The sequence below is a fragment of the Lytechinus pictus genome, chromosome 16 (genome assembly GCF_037042905.1).
Source record: "Lytechinus pictus isolate F3 Inbred chromosome 16, Lp3.0, whole genome shotgun sequence".
NCBI lineage: Eukaryota > Metazoa > Echinodermata > Echinoidea > Temnopleuroida > Toxopneustidae > Lytechinus > Lytechinus pictus.
In genome coordinates this window covers 27,169,549-27,195,838 of record NC_087260.1, presented here as the reverse complement: position 1 = coordinate 27,195,838, position 26,290 = coordinate 27,169,549, and the positions used below count along the sequence as shown (strand labels likewise).

The following is a 26,290-nucleotide window of genomic DNA, read 5'->3' as shown; positions in this document are numbered from 1 at the left end:
GATAAGTTTGAAGTAGGCCCATCGGAGGCAAAGTCTAGAGGATAACTTTTCAAAGAAATAGTTAAGGATGTGACAAATCCAAAGGTATACGCAAAGCCTGGGCCCTGTCTTTAAGAGTTACGATTGATCCAATCAATCTCAACTGTATGGAGCTAAAACCGGGGTAATTATAACAACGCGCCTCGGAATATAATATTTCTAGATAGATGGGGCTATATAAATGCCTATCATTATTATTATTATTATTATGGAAATCCATCCATACCATAGTTTTTCTACAAGAAAATTGCACACTCTCCTAGGGAAACAAAGAGAATCACACTGAATCTTCAAGAGAATGATGAATGTATGAACATACATCATATCTAGAATTTGAACAAATTTTCATTTTAGATGTTGATGGCCATTCGTAGTTGTGGTTGATCGGATCAATCGAAACTCTTTGTACGACGGGACCCTGGAGTCCAGTCTCAATTTGCCAAAATTACAGAGTATATTTTACTTAAAATCATTGTCTTTTTTTTATATCCTATTAGAGCAAATTTGGCAGAGGATCTGTCATTAGAAGAACTCTAACTAATAATGAGACTGAGCACAGAATTGTTTTATGCAATTATCACAAGAAGTGGCTTATCTTGTAGATGTCTTCAGCCTGCACACTGGGCCAGTATTCTGTAAATTATTTCATTTTTTGTCGAATTTTAATTAATGTCATAACAAATTTGAATGTGCTCTTTGTGTTTGGTTGAAGTGCGCAATATTTCGCAGATGGGCTAGAATGGATATCAAGAGTTTGCAATATTACGTCAATTAAGCACCTCATTTCTGATGACAATAAAAATATGATGAAATCATTTTCAGAATGCTGGACCTGGGGCCCGTTTCATAAAGGACTTGCAACTGTTGTATCTTTGCCATAATGGCAACTACAATGGCAACAGGGCTCAGCAGCCATTCAAAAACAAGGTTACCATGGTAGTTGCCATAATGGCAAAGTTACAACAGTTGCAAGTCCTTTATGAAACGGGCCCCTGGTTTTCATAAATTTTGTTCTCTTTTAGCATTGGAGTTTAATAGTGCCTGCTGTCACATGTTAACATCCATGATGTTGAAAGATTATTAGGGGTTCATAACAAACTATAACACTGAACATACATGTATATTTTGACAATGGTTTTAAATTACAAAAGTTTTTTTCATAGCTTTACTTATTCATAGCCTTGCAATGATATTCATTGATATTATGAATAGTCAATTAAATATGGAGTTTATCCCTTTTGTACATGTACATGTAATCTAGTTCCGAAGAGAGATCCGGGATAGCAAGTGTCAAAACATTTGGGATTAAGCTTATATAATTCCTTTAATCAATGATCTTTTGTCATTCGTTATTTAGTTTGCTCCCCTTCACTTGAGCGCCTTGAGCATCTCTTACGAGATGGATATGGCGCCTAATAAATTGCATATATCACTATTATTTCATTGAATGGAGAGTTCTGCCGTATCACCATGTAGATTAGTCCTGAGAAGGACTGTTGGTTTATCTTTCTGATAGTAGCTCTGAAAACTCCAGACGAAGAGCAAAGCTTATGTGCTCGAAAAATTGAGAATCACAGTTCTTTTCAGAGCTACTATCAGAAAGATATTAAACCAACAGTCCTTTTTAGGACTACATGTAACCTCCATGATGTTACCGCAAAACTCTCCATTCAGTCTTATCACCATGCAAACCTTCAAAGCTTGTTTTATTACAGAAACATTCAAGGATAAAATGCAAGTAATAATTGCAATGTATACATGGGCTGGGCATCACCTCATACCTCTCAAGATAAATAAACTTTGTTGATTATGTAATATCAACACCTCTACATAATATACCAACATGTATTGATATAAACATTTTCTGCAGAATACAGGGATGGTTTGAACAATGAACATACTAGTTTGATACATACTTTTAGGCATTTGAGGATGCATATTGCATTGCATGTATACATGTAGCTGTGGAATAAATACAGACGACAAAAATATGGGATGTAAAATTTTAATCATACAAATGTTATGGGAATAAATAGAGTTGCTTTATTTGTAATTTGTGATCAAAATGAGTGAATAACAACTTGCTTAGAGAACTAAATTTTTGTCAAACTAAAAGTATATTTGCTGCAAATTGAATTATAAACTGTATGTTTTTTTTAATGTTTTCTGTGTTCTTTTTCTCATGCCTAATGGTGAGAAAACTACAATTATAAATGTTCATTCATCTGCATTTTCTAGTGTGAAAATTTCAGGATAATAGTTTTCAGACCACTGAAGCATGGGACTTGATCCAAGCCAGCAGAATGATTATGTAGTGAGAAAATAATGTGGATATCTTGGCTACAGATAATTGTATATAAATGGACATCACAGAGTTAAACTTTTGTCTATAGTTATATAAAAGGAAACAGAATATGAGCCATATGTAATTGCAAAATCCGAAAATGACGCCAGGTTAACATACTAAAAAAAAACAGAAGTAGTAATGCATTTCTGACTAAAATTTGCATATAAGTAAAAGGATGAGCAGAAAAAATAACCTCTGAGTGCAGTCGTGATACAATTCTAAAAAGCCTGTTAAAATAAATTAACATCAAAGTACCTGTGAAAATATATTTTTAGGATTGGTGCAAAAAAAGAAAGGAAAAAACAAACAAACAAGCAAACATATTTGGGCAATTACATATCAAAATAATCTTTTGGGATATTCAATCCACAATTTTCTCCAATCTAACCTCAATACATTAAGTTTTGAAGCCATGATAATTTGAGAGCATTTAAACCTCTTGTATGAACCAGAAAACAGACATTTAGGGTAGATCCACCAAGTAGGGGGTCTGATGTACATAGTAAGAAATTGCCAATCAACAAATCTGTATGTTCATGTATTAAAAAGCAGTGATAAATAAAAACAAATTAAATACAGACACAATACCTCAGTTGACAACCTTCAGAGTGAAACAATGAAATAAACCTAAAATCTTTTTGACTGAAGATGTATTATAAATATAAAATATTGTAGCACCCTTGTGATTCCCCTGTAGTATTCCAGGTCTGTTTCATAAAACTTGTTATAACAAATTTACAAGTTAAAAGCTACTGAAATCCTTCAATCTTATTGGCTGATGGTAAAACTGCTACAGAAATTGCACATTTATTATTATAACAGCTCTGTATGAAATGGGACACAGGCCCGTTTGTTAAAGAGTTACAACTATGGTAACTATGCCAATATGGTATAAACTATCACGGTAAGGGGCTCAGCAGCCAATCGCATCCAAGGTTTCCATGGTAGTTACCATATTTTAATTTCAAAGTTACCATACTGCCGTACTTTGGCAAAAGGAATCAAGTTACAAAAGTATCATTTGTTGTAAATGAGCAATGTGTGTTCAATAGGCGTCAATGCAATTAAACAGCATATTTTCTTCAATATCTTTCCATAGAACGATCATTTCTTCCCCAAATTTTGCCTGAACGTGTAACATACAGAGGGTGTTTCAGAAACAACAATAACTCAAATTTGACTGATGTGTCTTTATGAAACAGGCCCCAAAGGTAATGGAACTATTGCCACTGTTAAAAATACTCCTCATATAATTCTCGTGAGGGATTTGGATGTTTTAAGAAACCTGGTCGGGGCAGTGTGATTTTCTCACATTCCTTTTCTATGAAATGAAAAATATTCTAATACAATCATGGCAAATACAAATAACATTGTACATGTAAAATCTGTAAACCAGAAAGAGACAAGGTTAGACATTTCAATCACTCACATTTTCTGATAATTAATTAAAGTTTCTAAACCTCAAATGGTCTTGTTCTGTATCACAAAGCTTAAAATTAATTACAGGGCTGATTTTGATGAATGATTACATCGGCCATTGTGAGCAATCAACTGCACAAATAAACTGTACGATCAATTTCCAAATGTGTATTTGGGGGCATCGAGCCTCATGATTCAATCTTACCCCAATGCCATGTCTTATAGACAGTTAAAATAGATCCAAAATTGATTTAGAAGTCTCTAATCAATCATAATTCATGAGGAGCATTTCATGAAAAATTTTTGTCACCAAGTTTCACTGATTAATTTACCCTCAGCCAATCAGGTAACAACTGTCGGTGAAAATCACCAACTTAACTTGTGAAATGCTCCCCAGGTCTTCTTGTCTTAACTGAAACAACATGGTTTTGGATACACACGAAGAAGAATATAAAGGGAAAGAAATCTGCTTCACATTTGATCTATAAAGTTAAGTACAACGGTGTTCCTGCAACTATGTGAGCAATTCTTTCATGTGATCACAGTGTAGGATGTTGTGTGTGATCTCCCAGGTAACACCAAACCTATATGTGTAGTGCAGTCATGTTTGTAGAGTACACTGTCAATGTCATTTGAATCATCTTGTCAAAAGAATTACCTGCAAGCCTTATCCTGACATTGCTGATGAGACATTCTACAGCCAAAAATGTTCTTTAGAAGTTCCTTTTGATAGACGTAAGCTTACAACATGCACAAGTGACGGCTTTGATGTGGAAGCTGAAAATGTTCCTGAATGTCCTCCTTCCATTCTTCCATCCATAACTACTAAGCTCTGTAAGGCGAACTGCCACAGGGATATCTCTCTGGATGCAAGTCTGTCAGTATGCTTACACGAATCAAACGGCTGAATTACATGTAATAATCTGTCCATTAATGCAAGGTTCTGGATAGGCAAACTGCCACAGGGATATCTCTCTTGATGCAAGTCTGTCAGTATGCCAACACGTTTCCAACAGCTGAATGAAGTGATACTCCAGCCATTGATGCAAGGTTCTGGAAGGCAAACTGCCGCAGGGATGCCTCTTATCAACTGAAGGCAATCGCTTTTTGACCACCTACAAAAAGCACTCTTAGAAATACCATTCCTTTGGCTTTGAACTGAGCTATGATAAGCACGCTTTGGACGTTCATGTTCAAATATATGCAGACCAGATCACCTCCCTAGTTTGGCACATAATAATATGAAGTCTACTTTGGTCACTGAGAAATGAAGAAATGATTTTTCAGGATGAAACTGTTTGTTCGGTGACTTTCATGCCAGCTCATTCATGTGATCATCAAAGAAACTCAAAATCTTCATCAGAGTTATTGTGGAAGTCCTCGTCCGGATATTCACAGTCACGGATTTCTAATCACAGAAGAAACAAACAACAGAAAATACAGCAAATTAACATGTAAACAAAACAGCAGTCTGACATTAACATAAAAAAACAAAAATGGCTAATTATGTTATAAACAATCTACATAAAAATTGGCAAGTTACTGGCAAGCTGAATTTAGCTTGATAGTAGTCTACTTCAATCTTTGTAATAATTTTAAATGTGTGTGTATTTGAGTTTTGTCAGACGTGTATCAATCAGATATGATTATTTACGTCTGGGACCGACCTTTAACGTCACCATCCAAAGACCTGACCAGGGCTCGAACCTCTGCATCAATTTGTAACGTCCCCACAGCTTGGATTACAGGCGCACGCCCAACGCCCATTTAATATTTTTAAAAACAATGGGTGGGATAATTAATAATATCCACAACCATAAGCATAGTCAGCAGACACAACTCAATTTTCAATAAGAATAAGAATAAGAACCCTCTATTGTCATCATGTATACTACAGTATGTACTTTGATGATTTACCACATGGAAATTGTATGTACAATATCATGATTTTATTGCTAGTAAACAATATTTATTTGATATATAGACAAAAGATAACAACCATGGAGTGCATTGACATTCATGGTAGATATATTTTGCAGCAGGGTGCTACATACTTTTTAGAAGCACTTTCCCGGTTGGGCAAGTAAATTTTTAAATAGTTGGAATATACTTGCCCGAAAAAATCCTTGAAAAAAAAGTTTTACAGTGTACCTCTTCAAAAGAAAGTATTGCGGTTTTATAAACCATTGAACTTCTTTTCTGTCTTTTGACCTGAACTGATGTACCTTGTTATTGCATGTCTTTTGACAAAGTGATTTTATCTTGCCCGCTATGACCAAAATTAGGATCGATATCATATAAAAATATTGAACCTAATTTTGGTCATTCCACTGAGAGAATTTTGCTTTCCCAATTCGGGCAAGTACATGTAGTTTGGGTCTTTACTTCAAAACAGTTGCCCGACTCTAACTTTTACTTGCCCTGGGCAATCGGGCAAGTGCTTATGTAACACCCTGTTTTGCAGTTTGATGTGAAATTTCACTTTGCTTTGCTTCTTTGTGCCAATGAAGGTTACTCTGCACCCTGTCTTACAAAGATTTATGATTGATCCAATCAATTCTATGTCAAAAATCTTCATATAAGAAAAATACAAACATTCCTATGGAAACAAGACCAGGAGGGATGCAATGATTCATCAAAATAATGATGCATATATGAGTATAAAATCATAACTTCTGAAGGTGTCCATGGCGAAGAAGAATAGTGTAGTAGGTTTCATGGTACACCATGTATCTTTCTTGGGAAATTGCTGGTCCAGAATCAGGGTGTACCGTGAAACCTACTACACTATAAAATCATAGTTAGAAATCTTGGAATGGACATTTATTTCACTGGCATTGAATTAATTTCCATATTTGTGATTGATTGGATCAAGTGCAACTATTTGTAAGATTGGGTCCTAGTTAATAATAAATGAACTTACCAAAGCTAGGTTCTATTGAAACACTGTTGGGTTCAAAGGGTGGCCAATGTTTAGGTCTTGTTTCCGTTAATTCAAACATTGGACTCAGATCACCATCTGATATTACCTGTAATTGAAAGATTCAGAGTTTAAATCAAATGAAAGTTGGAATTTCAAATTTCCTATTCTAATTGGAAAACAGAAGAATTGGAATAAAATAATTTGCTTTCAAACCAAACTTTTCTCAAAATTTAAAGTATATTATAACATATATAACCATTCCAAAAGAATCCAATTAAAATCTGACTTGGGCAATATAGAAAAAATAATGAAAAAACAACAAACCCTAACTAACACTTGACCCTACCAACAAACCTCAAAGTATCAACTAAACACTTTAGGAAAACTACTCCTGAGATACTAGTACTTGAAGACTGCTGCATTCATAGTCTGGTTAAAAATTACAATTTTGCTTAAAAATATCAGGCCTCTGAAATGCCTTTGAAATATATTTGTAACTCCTAATTACTAAATAGGTCAAAGCTTTGTTTATACCACAACTCAAATTCCAATGTAATGACAAATCTTTATTGCTTCAATAACCCCCCCTCCCCCGCAAAAAAACCCCCAAAACATGTACTATTTGTTTTCTTGAAAGCAATCTATTCTTGTTCAGTCCCATTGGTTGACTTACATGTTGTATGTTTCTACACCAACTGTTGAAATCCTCCTCTGAGTGGCAGAAAAAACCCTAAATAAAAACAAGTAAAAAAAAAAAAAAAAAAAATCATTATCATCACATTACATAAACATCTATGCAACTATTTCCATCTTTATGTCTGATCTTTATTTTGAGAGGTGTTGACTGGAAATTTAAAAAAATGCTTTGCAAGTTTGCATGACAAGAACATGAATATGAATGAGTCTTGTATGTCAATATCATAACCCAAATTTGTTTTTTGAACCAGAGATACATTTGTTTGTTGTACATCTGGGAGTATAGGAGAGGATGAACCATGATATACCACTGGCAACTGACCACAATAATCACTGGCAGGTCAGCAGGGTATAGGCCAGACATTGCCTGAATGTCAACTGGAGAATATTTGCCAAGACTACCAAAAAATCAGCAGGGCATTTGCTGGGTATTTAAAGCAAACTTGACTTTGCCAGAACTCTATGGGTGACGGTTTGATTCCAGGGGTGTCAAACTAGGCTACAAATAAGCTAGTAACCATTTTGATTTATTAATGAGCTGATTCATGTTCTAAACATTATCATCGATTGTGAAAAAGAAAACAATGATGATGATGCAGAGGATGATGTCAGTTAAAACTCACCAAGGCTATTGAAGGATCAAGATTCCTAATTGGCATCCTACTGGCATGTTCACAATGAAAGCTTTCATCTCGTAGATATGCCCATTTATCTACGTCGGCAGCTGGCTGAGTTGTATGTGGGTCAAGGTATACCATCTCATCACCTAAAAAAAAATCACAAAATAACCATGCTTCAGGATAATTCCATCAAATATGTGAATCCAAATAGATTTGTGTGCAAGCCTGCAAAGCAAAGAATAAGGTCAACCTGACCGAGGTCAAGGACAGGCCAAGGCCCGAGACCAAAAGCCAAATACTTCGGACCTCCAAGGCCAACATCAAGTGCACGATGACAGAGGCCACAGGCCAAGGACTATACATCTGAGGCCACCAAAAGGCCAAGGCTACATAATTGTCCTCAAATATAGGTTGGCCTTGAGGAACACAACACTGAAATCTGACCACCTACAGGTGGATCTTTCCTAATTAATTAATTGTTCAATTTTGCAGTGTACATTATGATACACTGAACCTTGAATGTAATGATTGCTGAAAGTTGCCAAGAAGAGTAGTTTTTAAAATATTTTTTTTCTTGGATAGGTTCTGATGCATTTTGTATGGGGTAGTAGGTGTCATGGTACACCATGTATCTTTCTTGGGCAAATGTTGGTCCTGAAAAGGACCACCCAAACTCGAAGTTTCGACAAGTGTGATCTTGTCCTCTTCAGGAATGAGCAAAGCTTGTAAAAGCAGGCCTTATACAGCATACTCTGTCAAGGTGCCGTATGCACGGTGCCTTGCAGGGTACATGTCTCTGATTGGTTGGATAATTCAATCATTTTGTATGATTATTAATGGTCTGCATCATAGGTTATTAAGCCAAACTAAAAAAAATATGGTTAATTTGTCTTGAAAGTATAAATTCCGGTAAGCATTTCATGAAAAGTTTAGTCATTATTTTTCACTACTAAACATCCTACAGCCAATCAGAAGCAGGGATTTCTAGTACCTTATAACAATAGCGAGTAAATATCACTCACTCTCTGTTTCATGAAACACCACCCCCCCCCTTGTACTTACCAAGTACACCAATAAAGTAATGTGCATGATTAGGCTTCCCTCCTATCACTCCTAATGACTGCGGTAACGTGAAACACCTTTTGAGTCTTTGCATGTAAACACTATTAATCTCATTCAGTCCAAGTCTGAGAGGTATTATGAGAAACAACGATCTCCAGGACATTCCCCGGGGTGAGACACACGCCCCTTCCATGAGTCCATTGGGTAATTGAATGTTTGTATCTTCGGGGCTGAGCTGTGCTCTGTGTCTTATGTTCTCCGAGGATGATGTCCTTCTCCTCTTCCCGGGTGACTTGGATCCCCCACTACTCCTCTCTTCTGTTGTACTGCTCACTGTGCATAGCTTCCCTACAGGGGTGGACACAAACAGAACAAATGTCAATTGAAGGGCTACATACATGTACGGGTATAAACTCGGCATAAGAAAAATCTCTTTTAACACAAAAATCTGTTTTAAACTTTGGAGTAATTTGTCATAGAAGAGGTAGATAACATGTAGTTTACATAAGAATCTGATACAAAACAGTGGTTTGACTTGAGCGATTATGTGGCCTAAAGAAGGTCAACTTGAGTGTAATTCTACATGTTTACATCCAAACAAAAGCCAAGTTGAAGCTCAAAACAATATTAAAATATTTGAATTTCACTATAAAGTATAGTTCTATAAAGATTGCTAAAGTAGGTGAAAAAAAACATTCAAGTTCCTTTCAAAATGTGTTTCAAAGCTTGAAACTCATTTGTCAAATTATCAAATGTTAGAAATGTTTGACAATGTTGCTCTAAGTCTCAGACTTTCAAACTGCAAGGATCCAAAAGCTTATACTATTAGCTTGCCAGTTAATAATAATGATTTTATAACATGAAGAACAAACGTGACTCAAAATCTAGAAAGTGTCGGTGTAACCAAATTTTGCAAGATAAACCTATGACCACAATGAAATTGTGATGGAAACGAACAAATTTTTACTCACTAATATCTTCGATGACGACAGTATTATCAAGGGCTACATGAACAGCGAGGTCGCTCCAGGAATCAAAGGGAGATAACTTCCTGATGACCTGACCTACTGTGTTTGGTCCAAACCAATCACCAACCTTCTTTCCTTCACCTACACCCATTTGAGCTTGAAGGTTGAGAAAATAAAAGGAGATGGTATGAAAATAATGCAAATCATAGAGGGCGTTAGTAAGAATTATATGTACAAGGTATCTTTGGGACAGTGTGAACATTTTTGTGGCATAGCAGAGGGCATTTTGACAGTTTAAAACTAACCAGTGTCTGGTATTATTATTCTAACGCCTAAGTAAATGCCTGAGTAAAATGATATGTATTGATGTTTTAGAATATAGTGATGTGAATATATCCTAGATATTTCATTGATATATTTATCCTCATCTTGAAACCTTGACTGGTCAATAGAACTAGTCATTAGTACATTTTCGTGTATGCTAAAATAAATTACTGGTCATGAGACAGATTTCAGCCAATCATTTGATCAGGATCAATATCATATTTTCATAAAAAGGTCACATGTGACAAAAGAGGTGGCTAAATACAAAAGTGACTGAAAATGGTCTTAAAAATGTCTAAATTCCAAAAACATATCGCTGCAGGACATCATGTGATATTCCCCTCTTGTAATCTTTTGAGAAGATGAAAGGAGATAAAATGTGTATGACTTCTATGAATTGCCACTTATTTTATAAACCCACTTTGTCTCCTGTTTGTTTGGTGTTATTGCACATATAAGTCTAATCCTAGATTTTCAATCTTAAAATTTTACAATAATGGGGAGCTACTTGCATAATATCACATGACTAAAACCTACAAAATCCATAACTCTGTTTAGTCTGATGGATTTGATGTTGAATAATCTGCTGATGTGGTCTAGTGGTTATGAATCTCATCTTTCAAAGGGACGTAGATTCAAATCCCAGCCACGGCATGTTTTCCTCAACAAGAAATTTACCCACATTATACTGAACTCAACCCAGGTGAGGTAAACAGACCTGCCAACCTCTGGGAATGAAAAACTGTATTCTGTGATTTAAAAAAATGTATTTTTCCCAAAAAGTGTATTTCATAATATTTCATTGGTGCACTCGCTCATCGCGGCGCTCAAGCTGCATGCAAGCTAAAATGCGCACTGCTCTTGCAGGTGAAAAAAAACTTTGAAACATGTGTATATCTTCACCCTGGTTTTAACAAAATGATTGAAAAAAAACAAGTTACCTGAAATTACATCGATCTAATAACCATATTTGTGTACGTTTCATAAAATAGAGACATATAGAGATGATTTTGCTCAATAAATTACGATTTTGTAAAAAAAATATATATACAGTGCGTCCCAGAAAAAACGAAACCGAGATTTAGCGATGATTTATCATAACTTAATCATAAATAAAATAGACAAATGACCTACCAATGTAAAGCTTAGAATCTCCTCTTTCACCTGGTATTACTTAGATTATTCCTCATTCACGCATGATTGAGCAAAAACAATTTGAAGAAAGGATGCCAAAAACTCATTTGGCGGGGGGTATCTGAATTTCAAAAAGAAAATCACATGACTAAAAAGTTCAATATCTTCTCTTTTCTTTGATACCTAAATCACAGAAAATGGTCAAGTAGTAAAAAAGTTATGATCCCTCGAAACAATGCTTGTATTTCCATAATTTCATTAAATAAACGTGTTTTCACCAGTTTCCCACTGAAGCTATCGCACGGTAACAAAAGACTTAATGCATGGCTGATCGTCAACAAAACGGAGTGTCGAGTGAGTTTGAACGCTAGCCTGTAAAACCTCTTCATTTTATGAAATTATTGAAATTCAAGCCTCATTTCAAATAACCAGAACTTTGTTATTTCTTGACCATTTTCTGTAATTGAGGTATCAAATTAAAGAGCAGATATTTAACTTTTTAAAAATGTGGTTTTCTTTTTAAAACCCAGATACGGCCCGCCAAGTGACTTTTTGGTATCCCCTTTTCAAATTGTTTTTGCTCACTCATGCGTGAATGAGAAATAATCTAAGTAATTTCAGATGAAAGAAGAGATTCTAAGCTTTAAAATGGTAGGTCATTTGCCTATAGTATTTGCGATTAAGTTATGATAAATCATCGATAAATCTCGGTTTCGTTTTTTGTGGGACGCACTGTATATATACATATATATATATATACATGTATATATATATATTTTTTTTTTTTTTAATACAAAAAACATATTTTTTAAAGAAAAAATGTACTGCCGTAGTTTGGTTGCAAAAACGTACTAAATACACCTAAAACATACTGGTTGGCAGGTCTGGGTAAATGGGTGTATTCTTTGAATGTATCAAGCGCCTTTAGCAGCTGGGGTAATATATAGTGAATAGGCAACTAAATAATCGGCACCTCATAAATGCTATATATTATGGATTTTCATCAAGCTATCGTCAGACATACATGTACATGTATTTCTCTCAGCTTTTCATTTTTTTTTTGTAAACTCAACTTGATACCTAGGTGAATCTATCAATCTATTCATTCATCGTTAAAGTTTTTAACCGTCCTGTAAACTATTTGTTTAGCATTAATTTGCTCTGAAGGGCCATAACCATACCTATTTGGTGAATTGAGTAGCAGCTATCTTTCTTGTCAAGGAAGAGTTGAAGGATTTTAAGATACGTCTCATCTTGATCCTGGGGCCGCCATCTCCATTCTATTCAAGATAAAAGAACATTTTCAACAAAACTTGATAATTTCACTTGTAATAAGATGAATGATAGAGAATTTTCAGTTATGGTTATGATTAATCACAGACTTTATTTCAAATTGAATCCAGAAATATGATTACCCAATATTTACAAGTAAAATGAATGAATTAATGAACATTCAATCAATAATTGAATCAATTAAAATAGATGTAAATGAATGAATAAAAATATAAATGGACAAATAAATAAAATAAACAAACACATACATGCAAATGAATACATGTATGTACATGTATACACCCAAATTATTATTATTTTTTTAATTTACTTCAAATTATCAGTAGCAGAAAAAAGCTGCTGAAAACTGCTTATCTAAAAAAAGAGAGCCAATGGAGTAAATTTGAGAGTCAAAGGGGCCTAAGCTTTCGATCCTAGCAGAACCTTCGTCGGAGACCAAATTATCAGTAATAAGCAAAATTGGCAGCAATATATAGAGAGAGAGAGAGGGGGTGTTGTTTCCTACCCTCAAATTGTAAATTCAGAACTGCAGGCTACAGGACAGGGTCATCTCTTCCCCCCCCCCCCCCGACTAAAAGTGATATCCAACAAATTTGAAGAACTCACTGTGAATGCCTATATGGATCTAAAGATTAAAGACACAACCTGTGTATCACAATCATACCTCTTCCTAGGTGTTTGCAGACAAGTGCCTGTGCTAACATCATTTGACCACACCGTAGCATGCATCCCCATCCTTGGTCTGTTGTTGGTCCAGTTCCACCTGTCAAATACATCATAACATGAACTTATAGGCCCGCATTCTGAAGTCGATAAGTATGGATAGCCAATTATTACATAAATCACTAACGGTAGAGATATCATATTTCAGCTCATTTGGCTCTCAAATCATTCATAATTGTCTAGGAAGTATAAATAGATGATTGTCTTCACCATCAATGAATCAGGAAAGAGCTAAGTTAACATAAGAAACATACAACTCAATAAAAAATTTTGACACTTTTGGCTTCCCATAATTTTAGCACAGAGTTAGAACGTGGTCTAAGTTAAACCTGACTTCAGAATACGGGCCAAAGTCTTGAAAATGGATAAATGTCAGGTCTACCCCATCAAAAGGTAAACAAATAGGGAATTTAAAACAATCATAAAATAACACTGAATATTTCATTGAAATTGGATGTGAAATGAGGAAGATAAGTTTCACTTTATGCACAGCACAAGTGATGTGCAAATGAGATAGTCCATGGTATCATAAACTTCTGTATATTTTTTACAAGTATATGAAAAATTCTTTCAAATAATCTAATTAAAAGGGAGATATACTGTATAGAGGGCAGAGGTGGGGTATGGGCTCAGCAGCAACTGGTGAGGAAGGGCTACATGTATATCTGAAAGACCCTTTTACATATGACAATGACAGTCTTGAGAAAAATCCAAGTCTGGCTTCTAGTTGGTGGTGACTAAGGTCAAATTCTTCCAAGGAATTTCTTAGAGAAGTCTAAAGATTCATAGGGAACACTATTAAAGAAAAATAGGAATGGAGTTTGCGGATCAATCATCGATGAAGGAGGGGAATCGATCTCTTACCTATATTTGAGAACCCCTTGCGGTACGTGAACCACAACCTTGATAGGACATCCAGCCTGGCTTCTAGCTGGTGCTGCGTCAGGTCATATTGCTTCCCGAGGATCCAGATTGGTCCTAGGTCCGTGGGGAAGTCCTCAAAGGCCACCATACCACTCTCATAGGTTGCACATGCTGCATGGGGATAGAAGACCAAATGTGGCATGTTAGGTCCAGGTACTAATCTCTTTAGTCTAAACATGCAAGTCTACAATGCCTAGTATCACATTGTACCTATACAATCACTCATGCACTACAGGTATTATGCACAAGTATCATGTGCCTGTATTTCATGTTCAGTGCAATTGTGACAATGCACAAGTACCTGCAACTTTGATATTTACTTTTCAAATACTAAGTCAATTTTCAAGCAATGCAATCAATCAATGTTCTGTACATGCACATAATATACATACAGCACTATACTGTATAGATTCTTGGCACATATACAATTTGAGTCAAATCTATGACAATCAAAATCTGTTCAACTTTCTTTAAAGAGAGGTATTGAAATAATATGTTTTTGCATAATCTGGGGACCTGTTTCATAAAGAAATATAACTATTGAAACTTTGATTGTGATACAATACATACATGTACATGTACATGTATGTCAACCCAAGAAATAAACAATTATTCTATATGTACATGTACACTTCTAATTGTTACTATTATGAAAGCACCAAAACAGGCAATATACAACTTTAACAGCGAGTATTTCCTGTACAACTACATAAACAGTATACATGTGTTTCCTGTACAACTACATAGCGTACGCATATCAAGAAGTATGTATACATGTAGTTGCACAGAACTGTCTTCACCAGATACTGCTTACAAACACGTAGGCTGATAATTTGAACAAATTTGAATGAACAAAGGGATATAATAGAATCATTCAAAATGTAATAAAATACTATTAAAAAGAAAATTAAGTGACTATACAGGGTTCCCAGCTCTTCAAGAAAACAAAATTCCCTGATTTTTGGATCCCTGATGAAGTTTATAAATTTCCTGATTAATCATTTAAACCCAATTCCAGTTTCGCAAGTTGCTGCAGTGAATTACATATATTTTCAGTATAAAAACAATAATGTAAAAAATAATTAGTACCACCATAACCAGTCATTCAATGGATATTGTTTTGATATGCAACAAAATATAACAGAGTCTGACTGACTACCGTGCTTTCGACTTTTGGGCTGATCAAAATTCCCTAATTTTCCCTCATTTCAGTCACGCATCTTCCCCTGATTTGAGGTATTTTTAAAATCAAATTCCCTGATTTTTCCCTGACTGGAAAAAAGTAAAATAATTTTCCCTGATTTCCCTGATTGGCTGAGAAGTGGGAACCCTGCTATAACGTGTGAATCTTTATAGAAACTTAGTTTTTTTAATGTTTGCTTGATTTAATCATTTATTTTATTCCATTCAATGTTCTAATGATTCAAGAATTATTGTGCACAGGTCTGTATGTCATTGTTTTTTTTTTGTTCATACTGAAGTGTACAGTATATATAGAGTGGGACTTTGAACTGTACAGAGCAATATTTTGAAAAATATTGTCACTGTTTTTTCAGTTCAACAGACTACAAAAATAAATGAAAAAAACAACAACACAATTTATGCATCTGCTCCTACCCTCTACTCTACAAGGAACATCATACTTGCCTAAGTCTATACTTGAATAAATATTAACAGGATAGAAAGACATAGCTCTTGGCAGTGTAATAAAAAGTGTTCTGGTGCAAAAATCAATTCAGACACACAGTGCAAGGTGCACAGTACTATTAAAAACAAGTTTTCTCATACGTTGGATTAATAATATTCATGACGACGGATCAATCAATCCGGGTAGCAACAAAATTATCATTGTTAAAAGAAAACAAATATCCTGGGCTTTTCTGGTGCAAAAAATGTTCAGACACACATGCAAGGTGCTAACAAAACAAGTCCTCTGACTCCTCTCTATATTTGCAATGTTCATGAGTACTCAATCAATCCTGGAGCCGATCAGTATTAAAAAAACACACTAAATCCACATACTTTGTCATTGAAAACTATGTAAGCATTGAATGATGGAGTCAAACTGATTATGTTTTGGCATCAAAATGTAAAAATCTCTCACAGTAGCTACATGGATGGAACAAGTAAACTTATGCAAGTTCCCACAAATTATCCACATCACAGATGGGCATCATAAAGATTGTTCAAACTTCATTTGGTACACAACTGCAGTCTCCAAAATGTTCAATTATAAATCTTTCAATGTACAGTGCAATTGTATGTGTTCAACATCACAAATATCCGTGCAAGCAATAACAAATCCTGATTAAATCCTGTGTGGTATCCTTTTACATACAGTGTACATGTTCATTGTTACCCGATTGTTACTCAACAAAACTGTTTACTTTTACAATGAAATTAGCAGATTTGTCACTGTTTGCCTATGTGTCAAATACACATGAAATGGTGAGTAGGTGGCATCACGGTATTCTAATTTTAAGAACAGTCCCACAACACAAATGTCATCCTTGGCTTTACAATTCTCCAAAATGCACTGAAATATGTACATGTAGGAAAGAAGTGAGTCATGTATACCTGTACATGCATGTAATTAATAATAATAATGATATCAAGCAACACCTGGCCAAAGTTCATGATATTGATAAAGACCACGGAGAACTGGTGTCAACAGATAGATTTAAGATTAGATATGATTAAAGGACTAATTACATACAAAACACCAATAATGCTGGCATGTTGTATTGCAATGTATGTCAGAATGAATACCAGTCATTATCAAGTACTGGTACAAGTAGCTGGTATTTTGTGTAGAAAACAAAATTAAGCCATAACCCCCCCCCCAAAAAAAAAAAATAATAATAATAATAATAATAATTATTATTATTATTTGAAATTAAAATTTTTTAAAATCACAAGTTCCATTCATTCTTCATTCACTATAAAACAATAGTTCTAGTGGCTAAGATGATGTCCCTAACATACATGTATGATTTATTTTCCAATGCTTTTTTTCTAAGTTATCATTTCACCAAATGAATGTACCGATACTCAACACTTTAATATCACAGTGAAATATTCTTTCTCACTGCATGTATTTTCCTCGTCAGTAAACCTTGGTCCTTTGTAGGGCAAAGAGATATTTCCCTTCAAGCTTCCTGTAATAAGCAACCCATCGTTTTCATTAATAATAAACATGTGACTTGAACTCAATGTTTTGATCCATGTTCAATCTAATCTCCTCAAATAATACGAGTGCAAAGTCCAAATCACTATAAAGTCTAATATCAGTTTTCCCTTTATTTTTGTTTTCCTTATAAACTGCTCCCCCGTATTTTGATGTACACCTCAAAGTATCATATGTAAAGCAGGTCATGCTATTGAAGGCGGTCTACAGCAAAAGATTTATGTTGTAGGTAAACTTATGATTTGATATACATGTACATGTATTTGACTTCTGGATGAAGAAGTACATATACACTGTATGGATGTCATTTGTACATGTACACGTTTTAGCAGGGGAAAAGCTAAAAAAGAAAGATATAAATTCACAAAAATATCATTGGGAAGGAGTTCAAAATTTGATTTCAAGGCATTTCTGTAACATTTTGATTTAGTATTTTGTTCCTACCGGTATCTCTACACTATTTATGTATGCTACCGTATCAAGATGTTTTGCTACATGTACACCTCTTAATATCTCTAATTAGAAAATATTCTTTACGTTTTTTTAATTGAACTTCAATTTGAATATTCAATTTGAAATTTAGGTAAATAATTATGAACTTGGCCTCAAGTATACAACCCTCTAAAATGAAGTAATAAATTAATCTAATTTTCAAGAGAGAGAGATACATGTAAACATGTATATCATATCATCAAATTTGCATGAAATCTTTTCTTGCAACATCTTTACAAAGTCTTTTCCGAGAGGATTACAATGTACATACCCCTTTTGTAGTGTCTCTTCTTCATTTTATGAATCCATTCTAATATCATCAAGTGATCTGATCTACTATACGGAATAGAACCAATTAAGTCACAAACTCCAACAGGCTGAAGACAGAAATGCAACATCGGAGTATACGCAAACGTAGAACTGTCTTGCGCATGAAATCGTCGGCAAGTGTTGAAAATACAGTTTGTCTACGAGGAAATCGTGTTAAACTTTGTAATCGGAAATAGGCGTGGCACTTGCGGCGGGAGAGAATTTTCAGCAAACCATTAAGTCATGTGGACGCCGAGCACGAGCGAAACGAAATGACGTTGAACCCTAAAACTGTTTTGCAGAATAGAAGTAAAAGTCACTCAAGAATATTGCGCAACCCGGACAACCGTGATTCAATGTAAGTCAAGTCATGTTGACAATATTTCATAATGAGAATGGATTAAGGCCAGCAGTATAAAGTGGATTTAAGATGCTTTTGTAAAGATTCGCAGATTACCAGTACATGTCGCTCTACATGTACCTTTCAGACTGGTACTGGTAATCTTCCTCGAAAGCTTTACATGATCAATCATAAAATTTCTAATACTGACCTCGGAAACAACAATAAAATGTAAACTTGTTTTTTGTCTAGCTTAACCATTCAAAGACATTTAAGAGGGGTGAAACCTGGATATCGAATCAAAATCAGTATGGTTAAGAATATGAAACATACACAAAATAAAAGGCAACATATAAGAATTGCCAATACATAGACAACGCAACTTTTACTTCCCAGCGGTATTGCGCAATACACGGCTGACCAGTTTCAGTCTGCACGGCGGCCTGTCGCAATATGAAAATTCAAAACTGATTCCCAAAAAGCAATTAGACCCTTACCCATGAAGCGACCATGTTCACGCGATTCCAGTCGTTCAAAGTCATGACGACGATTTTCCATGACTTGGTATTGGCATGCATCGTCTTCCAAGAAATCAACAGAAAATCCCGTTATCATCATCCAAGTCAATGTTCAGTACAATGTCAATGCATGCAGTAAAATGCACTGCCACAGTCATATCCTGAACAATTACAGTACATGAAGTACATGTTATCTTTGTAAAGGATTCGAGTGGCATCATCATTCAATCATACCATACGATCTACACATTTCAAAACTAAATTACAAGACAATATTAACATATTTTAATCATTAACAAAAGATTGATTATGGCTTGCTTCCTCATCATTTTTTTTTCTTTCGAAGATGCACCGAAGCTTACAAGAGCAGCAGCCTTTGTTTCAGTTTCTATTACTCTTCATATAAAGTATCGCATAGCAAGGTACTTGAGACATAATCATTATTTTGATTAATTTCCACTTGTTTTCATCTGCAATGATTGTCGTCGATTACAAATGATGGCCTATTTAGCAATGATGTCATTATTCTTCAGAGCAGTATGAACTTCTCACAAAATGAACTGCAGATAAGTTAACTGTTGAAACATGTATCTCCTCAGAATCTTCAAGAAAAATTGAAAACTCTTTCATAATATACTGTACAGGGACTATTTTACCAAAAACCAAGTCCAATGTTCTCAATTATATATATCCAATTTATAATTTACTGGGTAGCTACAAAGGTTCTGTGATTTGAAAGGGCTATTCTTTAAATAAATCACTTTTGATATAAATATTATACATAAATATAAAAATATGATACAAATATTTTCCCCTTTTTAATAGGTATCGGTAGTCAATAGTCAGTTTGTAAAATGCAAATTCCAATATATACAAATTTCACCTATATTCTTCTAATTAAATAACAGAGAGTAACTTTATAAAGTATATTATGAATTATGATCATCATTTACATCCTCATGCATGCAACTTACACGGAACATGGACATGTATATCCCTCGACATACAGGAAAGCATATTCAGTCCTGATCGGTGTAGCTTCCTGGATGTTGCCATGGTAACCAATGATCCAATTCGCACAAAATGATACCAGTGTCCAAACTATCTCTTGACCACTATTGACTCATTCTTTAATCATATTTGTCAGAATTCATAACAATGTTAATACGGCAGGCTGTACAAGGCACAAATTTGGCTGTTTTGTTTTGTTAACAAAAACAGCAAAGAGTTGGAAATCGTAAAATCTGATGACGTAGAACTTTGCTACATGGCAGCAAGCACATCACAATTCCCGTGACTTCCTCTTCTTACATCCGTGCTGGCAGGAAAGGTTAAAGGTAAAGATGAGTTCATGTCAAGACTAGAAAAGCACAAAATTATATGCTCAAATAATATTCATTTTGAAATACCTGATTCTATAAAGTAGTGCGGACTTTCAGTAAACAGTAGGCCTACATGTACAGTGCAATAAACCTTAATTTGATGGTTGATTATTTTTAGATAAAAAGTGCAATCCAAATCAGAAGCAATAAATAATATTCCACACAATAATGGGTATATGTGGGGCTACACAAACCAATTTTGTCTAAACATGACGTAAGTAAGGTACACAAGTATTTCTTTCCCAGTCAGTAATCATACTGTATATCCAAAATTCTCCAGAACAAAACAACAGAACACGACACAATGCAAAAGTATATGCACCAAGCTCAAGTCTACATGAATCAGCTATTAAAGCCTCTATTGATCAAATCCTTCCAGGGCAAGGGTAGAAAGTCTTATTGGTTAATTATCTACAGCAGATTTCCAAGGATTCAATTACCAAAATCATCTAATTAACTTCAACGTCCTGTCTCTGTTACACTTATTTTGCAAAGATTAAGAACTTTGCAATGTCATGGGCAGAATTTAGGCAAGGCTTGTTTGTGGACCTATCCAACATATGAAAATAAAATCTGCATTAAAATTGGCATATTAGTTTCAACGATTCTCTCCAAATTCAAGCACTTCTGGGAACTTTAACACAAAAGCAGACAACATCTATTGTATTGAGTTGAGAGAATATGAGTTGGCTCTGAACTTCGACAATTTTTATTGAAGTAAAAAAAAATTGAGAAGGAACTATTTGCTCCAATTACAGGAAATATTGCAGAGATACATTAGAAAAGCTATGGCAAAAATTACATAACTGTACCAGGATATGCAAATTTCAAATAAGATATTATTGACAAAAAGATATTTACTTCGCTCAGGTTTTGCATTCATTTATTGCCTAATAAACAAAGTACAAACAGAATAGGGCTTTATTTTTAGAGTAAACAATTATATTGACAAGTCACAAGACAGTGAGATCCTGAATATTACACAATCTAGACTGTACTAGACATCACAAGTTTATTGCTAATCACCCTCTAATAGACTTCAATGTTCTAGATTACAGCATTTTAACTTAAATACATGATGTCATAATGTAAATCTTAAAGTTCACTTCTCTTGTCTGTGTGTAAGAGAGATTGTGACGTATCTGGATAAAATTCATATTCAAAGGAAATGACATTTACATACGTAGGCTTGTATTGAGCAGATCGCGCAACATACACAGACCTTGATCCCTACACATGTACCTGTTGTATGTAAGTGGAAAGTAAAATAATTTTGCTCAAAAATTAGAAAGTTAACAGTATTCACCAGATGGTTGTGCAGTAATTTTATCAAGAAAATTAGGAAAGGAAATGACTCATAATGGTTAAAAAAAAAACATACATGTATTCTTTGCTCCTAATTCACAAATTTTGAGGTTAGCAACTCAGCATTCGATGTCTGTATCAATCTTTTATTCAAAAGTTACAATTTTTTATATCAATACTTATTCTAAAAGCTCAATGTACAATGTAGGCCTATCTAGAAGTCACAGTTGACAAAAGTATGCATTTTTGCAAACAAAAAGGGTTGCCAAACAAAGCATCATGGCTATACATGTAAGGGGGTGGTGTTTCACAATTTAGAGTTAAGTGTAACTTAGAGTTGCACAATTAAATGGCCATTTGCGTGAGGTATATAGCGCATCATCGCACTGGTCAGATCATGAGCATTTGACCTGCACTTCCGAATATCAATCAATCAGATTATGCATTAAATAATGTGCGAGTTGGGGTTTAAGCATGACTCTATTAAAACAAAAAAGTCACATTTAACTCTTAACCACCCCCTGGAAAGATTTGAATGCTGTAATGTGCATTATGTTTCAGCTCAAAACTCATAAAACTCAACATTCATAAATAAAAAATGTACAACTTGAGAGTGCATGAATCAGCATTGCAACAAACGACAAAATTGACCCAAGACTGCAAGAAGATCTACATGTATGAGGTCCTTCCCTGTATAAAGCCTGTACATGTATACCAATTCACATGATTTATCAAGGGTACAATTCCTGCCCACATGATCACGCATTTCAATCTCCAATGACAATGCTAGGCTTTCGGAAACAATGGAATAATAGCTGATCTCAAGATATGTTTGACTTTCATATTCAAGATCTCTGTTCCATTAGACCTGGGTCCTGCCATACCAATGACCTTCACAAATATCGTGTACAAATCATTTGGTTGTAAACTTTGGTCGAAAACAAAACATCGCACAGAAATTCCTTCCAAATTTAATACCAGGTACATGTACTCAAAATACAATTGACACAACAATCACTTTTAATGCACACAGATGCATCACTAAAGACTCCATAATATCACGAGCCAATTACTGTTTCATAGGAATATAAAACAGTCTTGTAGGCTTTTCCTTTCAATTTTTTCAGGAGCAGTGCACAAGAAAAACTAAATTAACACAGCATGGGTACATACAGTCTTGTGACTCTTGTCAAATGTACAGATACTTCATGTAGCAATAGCAATAAGATTGTCTACAGTACATTCCAAGTATGTAAAGAAATGTTACATGTATGTACATGTAGACTGTGCATGAAGCATTGGACCAACATGTATAATATGAGTAACCCTTCCATGCCTCTGATGCAATCATATGCACAGAAAAGATATTGTCATTGATCACTGACTCATCAATTATCAGACAACACTTGTTGTGACAAATCAAGTCTTCATGTTTACGCAATGCCAATGACCTTGATGAGTCGCTCATATAAAGAGAGTAGGGTTGTAGTTCACAAGGAACTCAATACATTACCAAGTACAGTATGGGTTGGATTGAAAATGTTTTCTGGAAAAAAGAATACAGAAAGAAGGGCCATTTTCTCTGGGATTTATGTAAATTGTATTCCAGATACATACAGCTCTTATGACCATTTTTTTTTTAGCTTGCTACTGAAGCAAAACTCGAGATGTGCAAAATGCTATAAAATTCCATCTATTTTGTAAAGAGCTACGTTTTGTAGACTGTTTTGACCCCACCCCCTTCCAACACAAATCATACCCAAAGTCTCATTTAGACAAAGGCCATTAATAATACTTCCCCTTCTGCAGGAAAAGCAAGATAGTCTTCTTCCTTTCTCAAGGAAACTTTAGAAGTAGTACGGCAAATCAGTACTAAACTCATTGAATGAAAAATGTGTCTAGCACATCTTCATTCCACAACCATAGCAAAGTCTCATGGGTATTAGGCAAAAACTGAGATAGTAATTCACTTTGCAAGATACTGTATTTCTGATATATTGCTGTAATACATAGTATGCCATTACCATGGCAAAGCAGTGCCCGACACAACTGAGGATAAAGTTTAAACTGCCAGATTTGCAACCAACTGACTAAAAAACCTGACAATCCCCCCTCCCCCAACTCATACATTGATCACCGACACTAGATAGAGTTTTCATGTACCCCTTCAAAAGTTTAAAGTTTGCTTGATGGGGATAAACTTACAAAATAAAGATAATAATAATAACAATAATAGGTGAATAAAATAAATAAATAATTAGTTCAAAGATAAATTAATCATTACAAATAAATCAACTAATTAATTTCTAGTCAACAGATATTTTACTTGCCCCCCCCCCCGAAAAGAATATCAATAACCCTATTAAATAAAATACATAGAATATTTATGCACAAGTATGCTAAAGTTATTGATAGACAAAGTCACTCAATAACTTGGGAAGCTCAAAAGAGGGCGGCAACACAAATAAAATAAAATAACACATCTACAGATATAGAACTACACAGTGAGTAGAATGAGCATACAATGTACACATCAGGACAGAGCTTGTAAAAGTTTTTCTTCTTCCTCCTCCTGCTTCTCTCCCTCCTTACCCATCTCCCCCTCTTCCAGGGTCGGAATTACACAGGGGGGGAGGGGCGATTTTGCCCCCATGACAGCCCAAATCACCCCTAAAAATTCTCAAAACCCAATGCTTTGGGGCGACCATTTATTTCAGAATCGCCCCAATAAAATACCATCGACAATGTAAAAAATACTTCACATAATTACGTTCTCCGGCGGCGGAGCAAGCGCATCTTTTATATCGCCCTTGCCAGCTTTAAGTTGAACGGTCGATGCAATATCCGAACCTTCCGTAACACCGGATAAACGCGCAATGCAATATGGGATGCGGAGTACGCATAGTCTTTAGCACAGGGTTTTTAGAATTGTTGACGCACTTGCCGCATGGCTTATGTACATGTACGCGTGCACGATTAGACTGCACAGCTGGTAACGAGACCACGTGCATCGTACGGTATATTATGTAGGCATGCACAGAATTGTATGCGATCAGCTGGTGATTGTGACTGCTGATTATCGACATCGTCGAGTCGGAGTGCGAGATGGATAAGTTTCTAATTCGAGTTCAACCTGGCTCTGCCAAACGGCCAGAGCCAGCGCCAGAAGCCTCTCCAAATCGAGATACTGTTGAGAAGGATAAGCCAAAAAAGAAACAGTACTGTACAGAGACAATCGACAATAAAGTATTGGCTCGAATCAGAGGTGTGTGGAGCTGAAGGCGACTCTAGTGCACTAGCGTACCTACGGGGGGGGGGGCAGGGGGCAGTCTGCCCCCCCCCCCCCCTGACGAGTCACAACCCATGCCCTTTTTTTTTTTTTTTTTTTTTTTTTTGCTTGTCAATTTTTTTTTCTGGTACGAAATGCTATATTTGTGGTTGAAGACCTTTTTTTTTTTTTTTTTTGCTTGTCACATTTTTGGGCGGACGAATTTGGGTACGCCACTGCTCTGGTGGGATCACTGTTGTTTATTGTAAGGCCTGTAGCCTACAGTAATTACAGTTAAAAATGTTCTGAGCTTTTAGGCATCACATTGAGTCTCGGAATGTCAAAAGGTAATTGCTGATATGCGATTAAAAAAGTAGCCCCAATGTAAAAAAAAAAGTAGCCCCTAAAAAAAAAAATTATTCCTACCCTGCCCTCTTCCTCAGGCCTCCCCTTACTGTAATCCTCCTCCTTTATTACCTTCTTTTGGTACCCCAACCACCTCAACCAGACGTCCATGTACATGTATCTCCTTCTCCCACATCTTCTTGTCTTCATCCTCTTCCTCCTACATGTACATCATCGCCTCCCTTTGTTTTACCCCACCCCCTCAATCACCTCCATTCAAAACATGCATCTTCTCCTACCACCGATCTCCTCCTTGGGACTCCTCAATCTGGTTTATTTTCATTGGTCCAATGCCAATCCGTCTAATTGCCAACTCGTCTATTATTAGGTCTACCATCAGTTTGTCCAATATCCACATGGTCTAATTGCCATTTCGTCCATTCACCATTTCGTCTAATAACCAGTTGGTCCAATAGCCATTTAGTCCATATACCATTTGGTCTTTTTTAGAATTAGATACATGTACAATGTAAGTGTTAATTGGGCAAAATAAATGAAAATAAAACGAATATTAGACCAACTGGTTATGAGACGAATTGGTCATAGATGAACTGGTGATAAGACGAAGTGATGATTGGACTTGGACCAAATGGTTGTTAGACAAAATGTTGA

The 26,290-nt window shown here is 35.3% G+C and overlaps 1 protein-coding gene across 5 annotated transcripts; it reads right to left on the bottom strand.

The window, feature by feature from the left end:
• Positions 1 to 1,823: 1,823 nt before the first annotated feature.
• Positions 1,824 to 23,305, bottom strand: LOC129279327 (cysteine protease ATG4B-like). Of its 5 annotated transcripts, XM_054915418.2 has the most exons (11): positions 23,179 to 23,258; positions 20,293 to 20,636; positions 14,413 to 14,583; positions 13,490 to 13,588; positions 12,714 to 12,812; positions 10,078 to 10,230; positions 9,107 to 9,454; positions 8,048 to 8,190; positions 7,402 to 7,458; positions 6,729 to 6,834; positions 1,824 to 5,213 (listed from the first exon to the last, which is right to left on the bottom strand). In XM_054915418.2, the coding sequence occupies exons 2-11, from the start codon at positions 20,372 to 20,374 to the stop codon at positions 5,143 to 5,145; spliced, it is 1,329 nt and encodes a 442-aa protein (XP_054771393.1). In that variant the 5' UTR covers positions 20,375 to 20,636; positions 23,179 to 23,258; the 3' UTR covers positions 1,824 to 5,142. The 5 variants fall into 5 exon arrangements, with proteins under 5 accessions (XP_054771393.1, XP_063967090.1, XP_054771392.2 ...); XM_064111020.1 differs by lacking the exon at positions 20,293 to 20,636 and having other exon boundaries at positions 23,179 to 23,305; XM_054915417.2 differs by lacking the exons at positions 20,293 to 20,636; positions 23,179 to 23,258 and adding an exon at positions 19,298 to 19,373.
• Positions 23,306 to 26,290: the final 2,985 nt, after the last annotated feature.

Coding starts and splice junctions, on each gene's coding strand:
- LOC129279327 (XM_054915415.2), bottom strand. CDS start 18,549: ATGTTGCATTTCTGTCTTCAGCCTGTTGGAGTTTGTGACTTAATTGGT. Junction 14,584..18,422: donor GAAGAGACACTACAAAAGGG/GTATGTACATTG, acceptor ATCCCCATGCAG/CATGTGCAACCTATGAGAGT. Junction 5,214..6,728: donor TTCAATAGAACCTAGCTTTG/GTAAGTTCATTT, acceptor TTCTGTGATTAG/AAATCCGTGACTGTGAATAT.